The sequence below is a fragment of the Gracilinanus agilis genome, chromosome 3 (genome assembly GCF_016433145.1).
Source record: "Gracilinanus agilis isolate LMUSP501 chromosome 3, AgileGrace, whole genome shotgun sequence".
Classification (NCBI taxonomy): domain Eukaryota; kingdom Metazoa; phylum Chordata; class Mammalia; order Didelphimorphia; family Didelphidae; genus Gracilinanus; species Gracilinanus agilis.
The window spans coordinates 193,721,707-193,739,858 of record NC_058132.1 but is presented as its reverse complement, the minus strand read 5'-3'; the positions used below and the strand labels follow the sequence as shown (position 1 = coordinate 193,739,858).

At 39.6% G+C, this 18,152-nt stretch overlaps 3 protein-coding genes across 4 annotated transcripts; 2 read left to right on the top strand and 1 right to left on the bottom strand.

The window, feature by feature from the left end:
• The first annotated feature begins 1 nt into the window (after window position 1).
• Window positions 2-2,233, top strand: TIMM8B (translocase of inner mitochondrial membrane 8 homolog B). The gene is made up of 2 exons (XM_044669407.1): window positions 2-87; window positions 1,873-2,233. The coding sequence occupies exons 1-2, from the start codon at window positions 4-6 to the stop codon at window positions 2,038-2,040; spliced, it is 252 nt and encodes an 83-aa protein (XP_044525342.1). The 5' UTR covers window positions 2-3; the 3' UTR covers window positions 2,041-2,233.
• Window positions 2,234-4,668: 2,435 nt separating this feature from the next.
• On the bottom strand, window positions 4,669-12,352 carry NKAPD1 (NKAP domain containing 1). 2 transcript variants are annotated; one of them, XM_044669404.1, is made up of 6 exons: window positions 12,309-12,352; window positions 11,133-11,209; window positions 7,743-7,843; window positions 6,707-6,856; window positions 5,662-5,715; window positions 4,669-5,183 (listed from the first exon to the last, which is right to left on the bottom strand). In XM_044669404.1, the coding sequence occupies exons 2-6, from the start codon at window positions 11,199-11,201 to the stop codon at window positions 4,676-4,678; spliced, it is 882 nt and encodes a 293-aa protein (XP_044525339.1). In that variant the 5' UTR covers window positions 11,202-11,209; window positions 12,309-12,352; the 3' UTR covers window positions 4,669-4,675. The 2 variants fall into 2 exon arrangements, with proteins under 2 accessions (XP_044525339.1, XP_044525340.1); XM_044669405.1 differs by lacking the exons at window positions 11,133-11,209; window positions 12,309-12,352 and adding an exon at window positions 10,486-10,598.
• A 1,175-nt stretch (window positions 12,353-13,527) lies between these two features.
• Window positions 13,528-17,471, top strand: PIH1D2 (PIH1 domain containing 2). The gene is made up of 5 exons (XM_044666312.1): window positions 13,528-13,719; window positions 14,831-14,954; window positions 15,961-16,206; window positions 16,763-17,028; window positions 17,122-17,471. Exons 1-5 carry the CDS (start codon window positions 13,543-13,545, stop codon window positions 17,257-17,259), a joined length of 951 nt encoding a protein of 316 aa, XP_044522247.1. The 5' UTR covers window positions 13,528-13,542; the 3' UTR covers window positions 17,260-17,471.
• The last annotated feature ends 681 nt before the right edge of the window (window positions 17,472-18,152 follow it).

The window sequence follows — 18,152 nt, the reverse complement described above, 5'->3', positions numbered from 1 at the left end:
GACATGGCGGAATTGGCCGAAGCCGATGAGGCCGAACTGCAGCGTTTGGTGGCGGTAGAACAGCAGAAGGCGCAGTTCACTGCACAGGTGCCGAGATTTAGAACTGGGGAATGAAGGACTCCGGAAGGGTTCGGGGCAAGTACTGCAGTGCTGGGGCTACCGGCGGAGACAACTGCTTCGGGGGCCGGGCACTCTGTGATTGGATGTACTGGGTAGATGCTGAAGTCTAAAGGTTCCAGGGAGTGAGGAGGGCAGAGGAGCAAGACGTCGCGTCTTTAAGGGGGAATGGGGAGAAAAATCGAAGCTTTGGAACGGTATATCTCCCTGTGAGCGTTGTAGAGGCAGATTTAATCAAATCAACCTCAAATGAAGCTCCAGAAAGGAAATGCCTTGCCCAAGATCCATACATGCAATAAGTAATAGAAGCATAATTTTCAGGTTTGGAGTCGAAAGGATGTTTTTCACAACCAATAGGCGTCAGATAAAATAAAGGAAAGAGTTATCTGGGGAAAATCAATTAAGAAGTGCTCATAGTGGGCAGCTGGGTGAGTCAGTTGATTGAGAGCCAGGCCCAAGCCCAGAGATGTGAGGTCCTGGGTTCAAATGTGACCTCGGACATTTCCTGTGTGGCCTTGGGTAAGTCACTTAACCCCCATTGCCTAGCCCTTACCACTCTGCTGCTTTGGAACCAATACACGGTATTGATTCCAAGATAAAGGTAAGGGTTTAGAAAAAAAAAGTGTTCATTAATCTGCAGCATGGAATTCTGGGTGCTGTAGGGGGAAAAGAAGAGGTAGTTCTTGCCTGCCATCCACCCTTAAAAATCGTTTGATAAAAAGTGTTAAATTGTGTGGTCTTTGGTACAAACCTTATGTATTGTGGGACTTGAGATACAGCAGAAATAGCTGTGCCAGTTACCGAGTCAAGAAAGCTTTCATGAGGTTGACATTTAAACTTAACCTTCAGTGAGTTAGATAGGCAGAAGAGTGAAAGGTATTACAAAGGAGGACAATATAGATATTGGAATGGGACATTAATTTATCTGATCTTATGAAGTGTTGGAAATTGTGGGTTGGGCTGGATAAGTAGAGCCCTGGAATTTGGATTTTAGGTTTATAGATTTAGAGCAGAAATGATCAGCCCCCATATTTTATAGGTAGAAACTAAGGTTCAGAGAGGATGTAACTCCCAAGATCACATATAGAAAGTGGCAAATTGTGTTTTAAAAATTTGTGCCCTGGGGACTTCATTTCCTAGCATTCTTTTCTCTTCCCGGGGTCCTCTTGTCTTGCTTCCTGGGTGTTGTGCCCTGGCATGGGTTTGTTTATAAATTTGCTGAAATCCACACTGGGGGACCTCTTTTGGGGGGCTTTGGCTCTTTGCTTTGATCACTGGGCTAAAGGAACCCCTTTTCACTCTCATTCTGTTGTTATTAAATCCTATAAAAATATAATACTAGGAGTATGGTATATTCATTTTTAGTCTTACACAAAGCTTGGATTCAAAATCAAGGTCTCCAAATACAGTATCTACATCAGGCTTTCCAGTAGGTAATTGTGTTATAGATAATTGAACAAAGGGTGACTTGAGGGAAGCAAGGTTTTAGACAGAATAGCAGCAATATGCAGAATATATTGGGAATGGGGAGATAGAAACCTATTCCAATAATCCGGGCATGAAGTGTCAAGGATCTGTGCTAAATAGGTGACTGTGTAAATGCAGGTATGAGTTTGAAAGGACTGATAGGAAATACAGAAGGTAAAGGAAAGGGAAGTATCAAAGATTACTCGGATTCAAAGTGTGGTAAAATGGGGGGCAGAAAAATACTACCAGTCCAATGTACCTCTTTATAATAACTACTTTCCTCCTCAGGTACACCACTTCATGGATTTATGCTGGGATAAATGTGTGGAAAAACCAGGAAGCCGTCTAGATTCTCGAACTGAAAATTGCCTTGCCAGTTGTGTGGACCGATTCATTGATACTACTCTTACCATCACAAGCCGATTTGCTCAGATCGTGCAAAAAGGGAACCAATAGGCTAACCTTTATCTCCACACTAAAGGGGGGAAATGAATGGAAGAAAAAAAATCTATAACTGAACAGTTTATATACCATGGTAGACATCTTTTGTGAAAGGGTGATGAAACTATGATCAGATCAACTTTGAGCTATTTAAAATTTAAAAAATAACAAGAGATGTTCAAAAAGTGAAATTTCTTTATTTGGAATTTTTTAATTCCAGATTGTATTACATCATTTATTTGATAAATATGACTCCCCCAACCCTGGTCTTAATTGCTTTATTAAAAAAAAAAATTCTACCTCAGGGTTTGAGAGATCCCTGACTGGTTGAAAATCCTAAAACATTTATCAAAGAAAAAAATGGATTCCAATGCTGGTAGTGCAAATGGGAGATCTTGGATTTTAAAAGCCAACCTGAGCCTTTCACTTGGGGACTGGAAGAACTTTAGAAGCCAAATAAGGCCTTAGGAAAGCAAAGTTTGGAGTTTAGAAGGCAGTGGAGAGCAAAGACAGCCCTTTAACTCCCATATGCCCACATACAAGTAATCAGAGTAAACATGACCAAAAATAAAAATCTTGGCTGCAGCAGACACATTAACTAGAAAAGGAGGCAGAGTTGCTAGTATGAGAAAAAGTTCTCAGCTCACATGAAATTACAAAGTTATGGAGATTCTCCTAATTCAACAAGTGCCTAATGTAAGCTTGGTGCAAAAAACAATGTTGAAAAAAATGACTGAAAAATAATGCCAGTTAGGATCCTATTGCCTAGAAGACAAAGAAAATACTGTTGCTTTAAGATAAGGGATTGTCATTTTAGAATCTCTCTTACCTCTAAAATCTCTACCAAGTAGTCCTTCCCTTCAAAAATTCCTGATAAAAACTGGCATTTAGTGATAGTTGGCCAGGAGTACATAAACTAGAGCCAGAAGAATTAGCAAGTCATACAGATGTCCAAAAAAAAGGTAGCACCTACTGGTTAACCAGTGGATGGAGGGTTTTTGCCCAAAGATGCATTTGAAGGTTAATTCTGTAGACTATAGAATCCTATTTTGTACAGAGGCTTTTAGGAGTAATTCATATCTACAGAATCTTGGATATTATGCAGAAACTTAGTACAATTATAGTCTATAGTTTTAAGGTGTCTCCCCATACTTTGCCCTTTGTTGCCTACAATACTCCCAATGAGGTCAGTATTATTTCTATTTTAGGGATGGGAAAAATGAGGCACAAGAGGTTAAATGACTTGTTTAGGACCTCACAAATAGTCAATACCAGTAGAGCCAGGATTAGGCCTAATTTAGTTCTTAGCCCATCAAGGAATAGCTATATAATACCTTTAGTAGGCAGTACTTGTTCTCTTCTTAGTGGGGCAGTTTAGCTTACATCCATTAAATCACAGAATTTGGGGGATAGAAAGGATATTCCATATCACCCCTGCTCCTAAATCATACTCCCAAGGAAACACTGGGGCCTTATCTGAAACACCTCCACATCCCAACTAGACAAAGTGAAGTTTGCCCAACTTTCATCGCTGGGCACCAATATATTTTGAAATTCACAGAAGGCTGGGAAGAGGAAAATGCGTCCCTGAGAGACCTACATTATTTTGGAGCTGACCTGACTTTCTAGTTAGAGGTGAAATCTGGAATTCATTTACAGACTTGGAGACAAAAACAAGGGAAGACAAAATATTTAAATGATAATCTGTAACCAGTTTCCTGAATCCTGTTCAGAGCACACAATTGGACAGCATGACCAGATTCTAATTTGATCCCATTCAAAACGGGGCCATCTTAAAAACAATAAACAAAACCACCTTCACATAAAATTAAACTCGGGCAAAATTTAGCAACATAGCTGGGACACTTTTACTACCTGATTCAGTTTTAGGCTCAGGGGCTATAAAGAATGCAATTTTACAGACCCTACCCAGTGGGAAAATTTACCAAGAAAGCCCCACTGCCTTCTGGTGACAGCTGCCTGGAGTTTTTATTGCAAAGGAAAAAGGCTTGTTCCTATGCCCATTTCCTCAAGTATACTGGGCCAGCCAGAACAGGACTAAAAGTTCAATATATAAAATCAAACTGGGGTCTAAATATACATATTTAAGGATCAAAGGCACCAAGGCTGAGAATGAAGAGCCAGGCATGACCCCTGCTACAGGAAGGTCAGAGGAAGGTGATCTGGAGTGAACAAACAATAAGGCCCCACAACAATTTCCTTATTCAGTTCTTTAGGGTCATACCACTTGCATATGGAGCTAGTCAACAAAGTAAAGTCATCTCCCCACATTGTCCTCTTGGGCCTAACACCTTCTTTTCCCCAAACTGAGCACTTCTGTTGGGGTTTACAGATTACTGGCTTGTTTCCTCTGATTTGGGGAATAGTGTGCACAAGACAGTGTGGCTAATTGCAAAAAATAATCTCTTCAAGAAACCTTCATTACAAAAACTAACAGCTTCCCCATTACCAATAAAAGGGGATCAAGTTTAACAGGCTCAAATAGGAGAAAATCCATCAGTTAGGATTTGGATGGCACAAGGCAGCTCCCACCTCTTGGGCCACTTGTTTTAACAAGAGAGGGTCCCTGCCACATCCATCAAGTCTAAGGGGTCACCTGGGAAACCTAGAAGGTGAAGCCTCCCTCTATTTAATCTTCCTCAGAACTCTCATCTGTCTTTTCATCTGTAGCCACCTTCCAGTTCTTCCGCTTGCTTGTCCTCTCTTGTACCTCACTCTTCCTCTTCGTCGGGGTGATGTGGCCTTTCTGATCCTTTTTTCTTCTAGTTTTCTTGGCTTCTTTTTCCTCACTTTCCTCAGAACTACTAGATGGTGAATTATCCGGGTGAGAAGAATCACTTTCTGACTCTGAGAAAGAAACAGGTTTCTTGGGAGCCTTTTTTCTTGACTTTTTCTTTCGTTTATGTGATTGTTTCCCTTTCCTATCACTGGAAACCTGAGTTTCTCCTGAGCACTCACTTGAGGAATCTGCAGCTCTATCAGTAGCTTCCTTTTTGCTTTTCTTTTGTTTTTTGTGTGACCGTTTTTTCTGCTTTTTTTTGTGGGATTTCTTTGATCTTTTACGTTTATGAGACTCATGAGTAGATGACTTTTCCTGGGGAGGTGTTTTTCTTCCATTAATAGCATCTTGCTGATCACTATGAATAGAGCAAAAAATTATAAATGTCATAGAAGTGACATTTTATTTATGTTTTAATATCTTGCATTTGGACTTGAGAAATAACACTGGTAATAGCCTAAGTGAGGAACTGAGCCTAAGGGCTGGATTTTAATTCCAACTTGCTTAAGGATTGCTAAATGTCTGTGATTTATTTTGCCTTTAAGGCCTTTAGTTTTCTCACCCATAAAATGAGGGTAATACTACCCTACTTTACTAAACTATTACAAGAAATAAGTTATGATAATTGCAGGGCCACTCGGAAATAACCAAGAGTAGTAGCCAGTAAAACATATTGTCTTCCCCCACTGAAGTAATCACAAGTGTCAAGTGGACAAAGGCAAATGATTTCACATAACCTTTATCAAAAAAAAAAAAAAAAACCCTGGCCACACAATTTATAAGTCAAGATAGACTGACTTGCTTTTTTTTCCCCTTAGTAAACCTATAGACCTCACCTGTCTGAGTCAAATTCTTCAGGATACAGTTCTTTATATCCACTGTGACCCCATCTGGAAAATGACAGAATGGAATCTGTTAGAGAAATGCACAAGATGTTCAGAAATTAAATATGAAAACACTGGAAATGAAAGAAGAAAAAAGTGACAATGCCAATTCATGGGATCATGGACTACAGAGACTGAAAGAATTTAAGATATCATCCACCATCTTAGTTTTACAAATGTGGACATAAGAAGTCTAAAACTGGAGAAAGATTTACTCAAAGTCTTATAACAAGTTAGTGGCAGAGCTGTGACTTAAACCTAGGTCTCCTAATTTGCAATCTAGTAAGCTTTCCACTCTACCATGTCATGCTTATTATTAGGTACATTTTTTAAAAAGCCCTTACCTTCCAGCTTAGAATTAATATTGTGTTTTGATTCCAAGGCAGAAGAGTGGTAAGGGACAGGCAATGGAGATTAAGTGACTTGCCCAGGGTCACACAGCTAGGAAGTGTCTGAGGCCCTATTTGAACCCAGGGTCTCCTGTTTCTGGACCTGGCTCTCAATCCACTAAGCCACCTAGCTCCTCACCCGGTACATTTTTTTGAAGCACAGGAAGAAACAATTTATATAGGCAAAGAGTTCTTTTGTTCTGGTATATTCAAGTTAACATTTCAGTCTTTAAACCATGAGGAATCTTATATGACTCTTTGATAGCACAGTTCAGTGACAACTCTGAAGTAATTCAGTAAGTTCATAAGACATAAAGGATGTTTTAAAAAATGGAACTCTTAAATAATGAGTAAAAAATAACATTATATTAGAAATCAAAAGACCTGGAGTTGGGCCCCATCTCTTGTACTTAATGGCTGTGTGATTTTCAACAAGTCACATCATCTCTATGGTCTGAAATTTCTTCATCTTTAAAAGGAAAGGGCTGGCCTAGATGACCTCTAAAATCCCTTCAGACTCTTAACATCATATGGATATATGACACCTACAATGGCACAATGGAATTTTAAGAGGAAAATGATTAAAAGACCGTATTTTGGTTGCAAACCTGTCTGGCATGTTGGCCTCATAATTATATAGCCTCTTATTCCAGGATCGAGTCCTAAGCAAATCATCCTCAAATGTTCCAGGAATTTCTTGTTTTGTCCTCCAGTAGACTCGATGACTTTCTTCATCAAAACCATCACTTCGCATTCGGCTAGGGTAGAAAACAGGCCCACATTCTGATTTAGGACTAATTTGTATGGCTTCTTTTGGGGCATAATACAGGGTTTACAAAAAGCAGAAGGAAGCCCTCACTAACCTAGTACTTGTTGAGAATCATCTCTAGAAAAGGCATCATTTTGTCTGATCTCTCTGGGATATCCTGCCAGTGTGCACTGTGGAAATAATATATTATTTGTTCTACTCAATCCCAGTGCACAGTAGAGCCCCAGAATAAGCAATTGTGTCACTTCTGGACTATTGCTAGTTTCACCTAATCTTCACTAGCATTATCCACCAACCAATCAGAATGCAAACCTCTTTCACTAATGATCCATATCAATACACAGAGTGTCCACATTTAAAAGAGACATAGTATATTGTAATCTGTTATTAGGAATTCCCTTTTGAATTGAGCAACTGAATAAAAAAAGAAAAAAGAAAGTGCTACCAACATGTAATTAGTAGACTTCCAAATTAAAACAGAATCTCTTTTAATGGCTAAATAAGCCAAAGAAATTTGTTTTTTATATTAAACTCTGTTGGGGCCTATAAGACAATAACAAGATATTAGTGAAAAACAAATTAAAATACAAAAGTAAAGATGAAAACTGTGGAATCCTAAGATTCTGCCCGTGTTTATGGAGATACTTCAAATTTTCCAATATACAAGGATACAAAAAACTCTGCAGGTAAAAAAAAAATCATAGCTACAATTCACTAAATGTATGCATGTGTTTGAATTCATAATATACAGAATGCTCAAAACTAAAAAGAATTGACTATGGAGTTCTGAGTAAACTAAAATGCTTTTAAACACAAGTGGGTGATTTAAAAAACCTTCTTAAGCATTATCTTATTTCTGGAAGCTATAAATCCACCTTGAACTCCTGGGTAATATTCTCCTTTGTGTCCCCCGATAAGCATCTTCCATCTGTTTCTCCAGCTCTCTTATCTTCCACATATCTGTTTCCTCCTGAATCTGAAAATGATCCAGAAAAGCAGCAAATAAAAATGTTACTGACAGAAATGACACTATAACACTGTGTATAATAAGGGAACAGATACATCATAAGAGAAGATCTTCTCTTATGAATCTTATGAAAACAAATAATGTTATGAAGACACTACAATTACAGTGTATTACACTATAGTGTATATTTCTGGCTATCTTCCAGGGCAGCTGGTCAGCTATAGACAGAGAAAGACCAAATGCCTGGTATTTCTGAGAACCTATTTTAGAAAGTGCATCGGCTGAGATAAAGAGGCAAGGTGACCTGCTAGGGTCACACAGCTAACAAGCTTCAGAGCTGATGTCAGATAGCTGTAAGTCCTGCACTTGATCCCTATGCTGTACTGTTTTATTCTATATCTATATATAGAATATAACATATTCTATATTATCCCTATACTGTTTTATTCTAGATAATAAAAAAGGCAATGCCAGAGGCAGTCACAGTCCTTCCCAAAAAGAAACTGCACAGAGGGAGAAAATCAGAATAATTCAAGGGCAAGTTCCAGAAGAGAAGGGGGAAGCAATGGGATCAAAGGCACCTTACTGAGAAGGAGCCCTTCTTCCAGAGAAGAGAGTAAAAGAGGACAAGATGGAGGATGACAGTGAGGTTCTGAGATGTGGAAAAAGACAAAGGGAAATTCATGATGGATGATATAGATGAGTTGAATCTTCTCTGTTAAATAGGAGGTAGAGTCCTTTCTGCCAAGAAGAAAAGCAAGACTAAGATGAAACAAGTGATTAAGAGTTAATCAGGGAAGAATAAAAGTATTCCAACTCATGAGTAAGAGCCTCACTGAAATCACTGAACTTACATTTGTGTGACTTTCTTAAGCAGCATTCAACAGAAGAGAAGAAACAGCAAAGGAAAAAGATGGAAATAACCTAGGCATGAAGCCTAGCGAAATGGGAGCAGCAATTGGACAAAAGATGCAAAAGGAAAAGACAGTGCATAGTTAACTACAGAGCAAGATTGTGACAGAAGAGTGATGGATTGGAAGACTAAGGAGAAATAAGAAGAGGAGGTAATGGTGTGGTGTTACAATAGGCTTAGGAGGAATGAAGCAGGGGGAGAAATGGAAAAATAGACGAGTGGAATTTGAGAGTTCAGGATTCTGAATATCATACATTTATGGATGATGACAAGAGTTATAACTACACTTGAAGTGAAGTAAAAATATAGGTCATAACTTCTCAGCTATGTGACACCGGACAAGTCACTTAACCCCCATTACCCAGCCCTTACCATTCTTCTGTCTTGGAACCAATACACAGTATTGATTCTAAGATGTGAGGTATGGGTTTAAAATGAATAAATAAATTATATATGTGGGTGATAAGAGGTGAGGAAATTGATCAACTAAAAGGCCAAAGTGTTTGATAAGACATAGTGTTTGATAAGATAAGAGGTGAGGAAATTGATCAACTAAAAAGTTCATAGTGTTTGAAAAGACATCAGCATATATATAGAAGTCCCTGAGTACAAGAGTAGGAGTAAGGTAGAGAACTAAATTTTGTGACAAATAATAAACATATTGAATGTAAATGTATGATCATAATAATGAATGATGATAGATTTTTTTTAACTGAAAGGGACCTTAAAGGTCACTGAATCCAACTCTCATTTTACAGATGAATAAATTGGTACCCAGAGGTAGAGACTTGTGCAGGGTCACAAAGCTGGGCAGTCTTGTTGACTCCAAATTCAGTGTTCTTTCCATTGTACAATGCTACCTTATATTGTCCCATGTGTTATAACTAGATGGGAATAACATTTTTTAAAATGGGAGACAATAACTAGATACCAACAGATAATTTTAACAAAGATCTGAACTTGGTTTTCAGATTTCAGGATCATAGTTGAAAGTTGGAAGAGACCTTAATAAGATCTCTATTAGAAATCACAGGATCATAAACTGGCATGACTCTTAAAGGCCACTGGGCCCAACCCCTTCATTTTACAAATGATTAAGGGGCAGAAGTAAAGCAATTGCCCTGATGGGAAGGAGCAGAATTAAGATCTGAATCCACACTTGCTGGCTTCAAAACCAGTATTCTTTCCATTGTACTGTGTTGCCTCACATTATGTCCTGTGATGTAATCTCTCACAAAAGGAAGAGAGCCTACTGGATGATAATGACAAAGCTGGCATGAAGAACGAAGAGTGTGCCTACCCTCTTCTTAGCCTGGTATGCTGGGGCACAGAAGAAGGTCCATCAGTACTAGAGAGGGTTATTTAGGATGCAATGTCTTCCAGAAGAAGCCCAGTTTCATTTAGTGCAAAAAAATGAGAAGGAAGTAAAAGGAGAATACTTAAAGAAAGGGAAGTTGGCTAATAATTATATGGAAGAGAAGGGCAAAGAAGGATAGGAACTTCAGAGGCATAAGGCTGAGATGGACAGTGATAAGACTAAAGGGAGTGGTAGAAGACAAAAAGTTTTTCAACTTGGTGGAAATTCATTAGGAAGGTTTGCTGGCCATAGGGGTACACAAATGACTAGGGCTCCCTCCCACCCTGGTCCTTTGATCATGAAGGACAACTCCAGGCTTTACTCTTTCAAAAAACACAGAAGAAAAGGGCTAAGCCAGCAAGGAGATTACAAGGTAAATACCTGGTAATGGGGTCCGAAGGGCCCTGACTGTACTCACAATCAGCACCAGTTCTTTTGCCTCATCCCAACATGTCAGGCAATGGTGTACACCCAGAAGATACCCTGCATATAGAGCATGCACATGACTCCTGGTCAGGCCTGGTGTCTAAGGTTCTGGTTCTGGACATGATCCTAATGGCAAGAGACCTTGTGTTCAGGCACTTGATAATTATAGGGGGTTAAAGAAAAGGTGTTTTTCACATCTAGTGCTGGAGAAGGGAATTGTAGGTCCTGGAGTGAGCCCTGGTGTTAGAGGTAGCCTGCTTCTGCCTTCACTGATAGTGGGCTCATGATAATGAAAGGGTGATGGAAAAGGGAGGAGTTACTGAGGTAAATGTCTAAGAGTCATTGTTAAAAGCAATTTCTTATAAAAGAAAGACTCCAAATTCAGCCCCTATGTATGAGGATCAGGGCTGGTGTGATGTCAGTCCTACTCCCAGGCTCCTGGCTAGTCTCACAGTCATGTTTCTCTGATATTCCTTATATTCCTTTTCTAACAACCTTCTAGATTATTAAACAATATATCACAAATCCAACTGTCTTACACTAAACCAAAACACAAAATCCTAAAGAAAGCCCTGCCAAGGATTGCAATGCTGTCCTCCTACCTTATTGTGTGCATCTGTGTGCCGAATAACATTTCTCAGGAGGACTTTACCCAGAGGAATCCGGGACATTCTTTAACCTGAAAAATATGGAAAAAGTTATATCTCTTACAATATACTATATTTTTAGACTTTTCAAAAGTATCACATCCATCATTTCACCTGAGTCTCACAACAACTTGGTGAAATAGTCAAGTAACTTTCCCTCAAGAGTTGGGTTAGATTCAAGATCATAGGACTCAGAACTGAAAGGAAACATGCATAATTCAACTCCCTCATTTTACTGATGAAGACACTGAGATTCACCTCAAGGGTTTTCCAGCTCTGAGAACAACATGAATCCATGAAATAGGGACAAATATTCTTAACCTAATTTGACAACTCAAGAACATTAATTCCTGAGTTTTAAAGTAAATAAATCAGGGCCAAAGTCAGGACCACAATGCACCCTCTTCCTTACTTGACATCTTTCTGGATAGCAAAAATCAGCAAGAGTGAGTGTGGGTGGGTGGTCAATAACAACTATGACATTTGACTTCCCTTAAACATATCAGCTGGACTTCACTGGTTTACATTCGGAAGAGTTTTCATTGCCTTTTGTGTACAGACCCCAACCACAACTTCCCGACCCTATCCCGCTCCCACTCCATGGCCCTAAAAATCACCCATCTATTCGAGTGAGCCACAGAATCAGTCCTACAAACTTTCCTAAGACACGTGAAACAAAGAGAACGAGATCAAAGGCAGCAACGGAGCTAGGTCTGCATCTTGAGTCCTGGGCCTGGTTCGAATCCCAACCCAGCCACCTCCCCCCGCCTTAGGACCGTAATGATTTCCTTCCTCTGAGCCTCAGTTTGTGCATCTGCACAGTGGGGGCAGGGCCAGACTGCTTTGGAGGGGCCTCGGAGACCGGCTCTCCGCCCCAGAAGCGAACTCCTGACTGGTCCTCTAGTCCCATGGCTCCTCGCCCTTCCCTAGGCAGCTGGATATTGGAGGGTCGCCGCCCCTACCCCACGGGGTCCCTCCCCCTCCGGAGTTCCGATTCCTTTCCCCCTCCCCCCAAACTCCGGCGAGGCCCGTAGGATGCTTTGAGACCCCTACATGGAAAAGTGGCGGAGACGCCACGACTTGCTGGCCCGGGTTGGCCCCGCAGCCTCGCATCCACACCCGCCCCCATACCGTGGGCTCCGACGTTCCGGGACAGGTAGGGGAGGGAAGAGCCTTCGGCCACCTTCCAATCCGGGCCGGAAGTAGGAAGTGCTTCTCTGTGTCCTGAGAAATACTTCCCTTTCGGAAGTGCTCTTCCCACCTTCCACACACACCCAAACGGCTCCCACCACCACCACCACCCAGAGTTCTAGGGATTCTCCCTGGGCCAATAGCGGGGAAATAAAGCTCCGTGCGTATTGGGGGTGCAGCAGGTGCCCCGAAAAGGCAGGGCCGGGCCGGGCTGGAGAGGCTCCCTACCTAGCCTGTTCCGAGGTTGACCCCGGAACCGAGTGCGAATGGGTGAGAGGGCTCTGGGAGGTCTCCGGGCCCAGTTGGGCGTAGCACCGCGGCAGGTTGCCCTGGTAACCAAGACCGCGGTGGGGGCAGTCAGCTTTTTGACCAGTGAGTCTGTGAGGTTGGTCTCTTCCCTCTGGAGTTGGCCGAGGCCGTGGGTCAGGAACTCCTTTCCCCCTCATTCTCTGGAAGACTTGGGGGTGGAGAGGGTGTGGGAAGGAGAGAGAAACTGAGGCAGAAGCCTTTGTAGCGTCAGAGACGGCTTCGATACTACTGGGGCAGGCGTCGAGATGCTGGGGAGTTAGTGTCCCCCGACCTAGGGCTTGGGAAGACTCAAAACAAGGAAAGTTACCAGCTCAGAGGGGCCAGAACCAGAACTTGTGGCAAAGGTGGAATGGCGTGGGACTAGGGCGGGGGTGGCATGGAGGAAAGATCTAGGGCAGCGATGGTCATTCCCGAGAATGCTGATCGTGCGGTACTGAGTCCCCGCCGTACTCTTTCCCCCAATTGAGAAAAGGAGGTGGTAGCACGGACTTCATGTTTTTTTAAATCAAATGACAGCCACAGTGGTGGGACTAGGGATAAGGAAGATAGACTTTGTAGGGAGCGGGGAGGGGACTGAGAAGGGAGAATTGAAATGAACACTTTTTTAATGTTAGTTTTTATAAATGCATTTTTTTACTGCCAGAAAATTTCACTCATCTCCGTGGCCGGGAAGTAAAATGTTATAGTTAAAGGCTGGAAGTTAGTACAGAACAGTAACACAAAAGGGGGAGGGGATGTGCAGTTTTCATGCAGACAAGAGTACCATTTAAAACCTTGCCTATGATACACATATGCCTTAGCTTCCAAGTAACTTTTCCTTAGGGAGGGTATCTTTCCAGATTTGTGGACCCACTCGATCCAGATCATGGAATCATCACCAAAAGGTTTGCTCACTCAAGTGAATCAACTCTGGAATCTCCTAGATGACTTGGCCGAAAGTGACCCTGAACACTATGAGAAGTTCATTCAACAGCAGCTGAAGGAAGGGGAGAGTCACTGTGCTGCCCCAGAGCCACAGCTCTGTCTGCAGACCAAGATCTTGGTGTGTAGAAAAAGAGTCTGAGGATGGGAAGATTTCAGATAAGATAATTATGTGGCCCAAATTTTTATTTCTACTACAAGGCAGTACTTCAAGGAAAGTATAGTTCTAGAATAAGAAACAATGTCAGTACCAAAGATGTTACTGATCAGGAGTGGATTTTCTACATCTTTTATCCAAGTCGCACTCCATAAATAGTTGGAAAACAGCTTAAAGAAAGTCTTGGTGCCTACATATAGGGAAAAAAAACTAGATATCTCATTCTCACTTGGAACAGGACATGATTGATCCATAGAATTCTAGAATCCTAGAGTTGAAAGGAGGATTAGAAAGTCATCGTCTAACTCCTAACCTGAAGTATGTACAAGTACTTGTTCAGAATCATCTGACTGAATATCTCCATTAGTCTAACATCTAAAAGCTAAACATACCCCTGACTTCTGAATTTTACAGATAAGGAAATGGAAACTCAGAGGGTCTAGATGACTTTCCTAGAAGTCATAGAGTTCAGAAGAGGCAGAGGCAGAGCTTGAAGTCCAATCTTGCACAAAAACTAGGATTTTTTAAAGTGTACCTGTTCTCATTGTATGATCCACTGGAGTTCTATGCTACTTTTTCTGCTTTATGCTCATTACTATCCATTGATTCAGCTTTCCCATCAATTGACTTTTCTTATCTACACTCTGAAGTTCTCACATATTTCTACACTCGAGTTATAGAAATTAAAAGAAAAAGAAAGATCCTTCTCAAAGAATTATAACACTTTCTTCTAGAACTTTTACCCAACTTAGGGGAAAGAGTGAAAGTATTCTGACCTAGTTTAGAAATCATACACTATATTTGTAGTGTTTCCAACCTTTAAAATGAGGTATCCTTCCTCTATTGATCACACTCAAGTTCTCTGAGGGTTTCTAATCCAGCTCAGTTTATTCTCTCTTCACTCTCAGGAATCATAGAGGTACATTATGCAAATCAACTACACAGAATCAGCCCTAAGCACCACCAAGATGATATGAGACACATTTAGGAGGTGCTTGATACATGCTAGTTGCCTAGAGCCTCTTCAGTAGTCTGCAAAATAACAATAAAAACCTAAGGAAATTTTTTCTCCTAGAAACCAGAACAAAAAGTATTATTCATCAACCTATGCCAATGGATAAGGATTCCAGCACCCCAGTCAAAGGCAGATCCTATATCTTTGAGTGTTGGCAAGCCAGAAGATATATCTGAGACATCAGGTATATAGAGTATAAAAGCTGGGCTTTTATTTTTTTCTCAGGAAGCAATTAACACAATACATTTTAGCAACAAAAATTTATTTAAACCTAAAATTTTTGTATTATTAATGTAGAGTTACCTCCAGTATCAACTAAATATATGTAAGCTGGCTAGCTAAATTTTCTTAAATACTTAGGCAGTTATGAAAGGACTATAAGACACACAATACTACTACTATCTGGATCCTAAAGAGATGGGGGGGAACCTATATTTACAAAAATATAATAGCTCTTTTTTGTGGTGACAAAGAATTAGAAATTGAAGGGATGTCCATCAGTTCGGGAATGTTTGAACAAGTTTTGGTATGCAATTCACAATGGAATACTATTGTGCCATAAAAAAATGATGAGCATAATTTCAGAAAAACCTGGGAAGACTGATATTAATGATGCAAGATGAAGTGAGCAGAACCAGAATATTTTACATGGTAACAACAATATTATATAAGAAGGATCAGCTGTGAATAACTTAGCTCAATGGTACAAGACAGTTTCAAAGGATTTATGATTTTTAATATGCCAGCTACCTCTGGAGAAAACCAGTGGAGACTGAATACAGATTGAAGTGTACCTTTTTACTTTATTTTTCTTGGGGTTTGGAGTTTGTTTTTTTTTGGTCTATGTTTTCTTTTGCAACATGGCTAATAGGGAAATGTTTTGCATGGCTACACATGTATACACAAAATTGCTTGTCTTCTCAAGGAGAGAATCTGGAACTCAAAAAAAATTTTAAATGAATGTTAATTATTATATGTAATTGAAAAAAATATTAAAATTTTACCAGAAAAAAATACTTGAGCAGTTACTAAACTTAAACTCCCAATCAAAATGTTAGTGGGAATTTTTTTGTGCAGTAGTATATGATGGAAACTATATTTTTGGGGTTGCTACTGGGTTAACTTTGTTACCTGATACAACCATTACAGAAATTACTCTTTGTTAATTCAGTACTGTTTGAACTGCCTAGAATCATACACAGTCATTGATATTGCCTGCAACCCTGGTGTTCTCAAGGAAGCAAAAGATGATGAAATGGAAATGGATCAACTGATTCACCTAGTAATGAAATGCATTGAGGATCGATACCAATTTACTCTTTCCCATTCCTATTGCATAACCAAAATCAAGAAGAAAGGAAGCCTCCAAAGGATGAAAAAGAGTTTTCTGGGAATTCAAACTGACTCCACAGATTTAAGTGAGAAAATGAAGAAAGGTAAGGGAATTTTTTAGTGAAAAACTAATGTATGTAAATAGGCAGATGAAAATTAAGACTCAAATCTTATTTTTTAAAACAACAGATGAAAAAGTTTAGGTTATTTTAACCCAGAGCTATCTAACTTAAGACATACCTGCCAAAAGTTCCCAAAACTTCCATTGCTGCCCCAATAAGATTAAAATGTAATTGGGAAATGTTTAACAAAACAAATAAAAACGTAACATTGATAATGTTGATATATATATATAGCCTGTAAGACTCTATTTCTATTTGAATTTGACACCACTGTTTAAACCTACCACAGACAAGTAAAACACTGAAAACTAGAAATGTCATTGTAAAGACACTAGGTCATGATCAAGACCTAAGTTTTAAACTTATATCCCTTAAACTTATTTTATAATAATATAAATAATTGTATAAGAAAAATAACTATAACTGATTTAATAGCAATATATTGTCAAGTAGACTAACATTACATATAATGATCATAACCAGAGAATATTTTGTCTTTTAATTATTATAATGAGATGTATCCTTTTTTTGCATCAAGAACTAACACTTGAGCAGCTGAGAAACTGTAGTATGAACAATCAAGATAATATTCCTCAACTTTTGCTGCCAAAGGACCTTATTCCAAGCAAACAAGGATGTCTAATAGAGGAAATTTCTAGTAGTGAGCATCAAGAGGAGCTAAAGACTCCACACTATGAGCTGACAGTTGTGAAGGATCAGAATGAAAGATCACTGAATATTGAGATGAAAGTTGAACTTCCTGGCCTTAGCTCTGTCTGTGACTGTGATCTTAGTGTTTCTAAGGTAAGAAGAGGAAGAGATAACTGTGTGAAACCAATAGATTCTATTTCTACATTGCAAAAGCAAATCTATCCAATTGATGTGATTCTCTCTTAGGATGACTTGGTGATTGAGGTCTCCGAGAAGTACCGATTACAGGTAGATCTTCCAGAATCAATTGATACTGAAACAACTACAGCAAAATTTGTCACAGGGAAAGCTACATTAATCATCACCATGCCAGTACTACAGTAAAAGTGTAGCATGGGTGTTAGTTCTACCTCTGAGTCAATTTGTGAAGGAATTAAAGCCTTTTGCATCATAGGTAAGAAAGTGGTGATGTTAAACACCAATTTCAGAATTTTTAGACCATTAGCACCTCCCTTCAGATTAACATATTTCCTCTACTTTATTGTCCCCTTCCTCACAAAGGAGCTCACCCTCATCTTAGATGAATGAAACCTTAAATGCTACCTGTTTCCTCTGGTGTCTATAGCAGTCATGAGTAACAAATTGTAGTTGGGAAAATAAAATGTTTTCAAGTTGCTTTTTTTTATCTTAGTGGAAGATTTACTTACTTATTATCTTAGTGGAAATTTATTTAAGGTATCAGATAAATTATTGTGTAAGGAAAGTAAGTAGCTATCACTTATACCTGAAGCCAATTCAGTTATGAGGCAGAAAAGGGACAGACACAATAGGGAACAACAGTTCATCCAATGTAGTTGCAGTAGAAGAGGGAACATCTTCCCAAGAAAGTCTTACCCTAACCCTTGGGTATCTTTAGAGAGAAGTTGGACCCTGGTCCAATAGGATGTATCATATGGTAGTTATTTGGGTTAAGCTCTTTGAGGCCTAAGCCCATGTCTTTACCTTCCTCTTGGGACACCTAACATACTATCTTTATAATGCACAGTAGCATATTAATAAACAAAAGGCTAATAGCATAAGCTGGATGATAGGCATGCTTCATTCACTGAGCACTGGAAAATTAGACCAAACTCTTATAACTGATTTGATATCTTCCAGTATTCTAGAGCTTGAGATAACTTAACACTAAAGATGACAAAAACAGCCCAATGTGGCCAGAAACAGAGAAAAATGCAATTAGTTAATATTTAACAAAATAAATATACATTAGAATATAG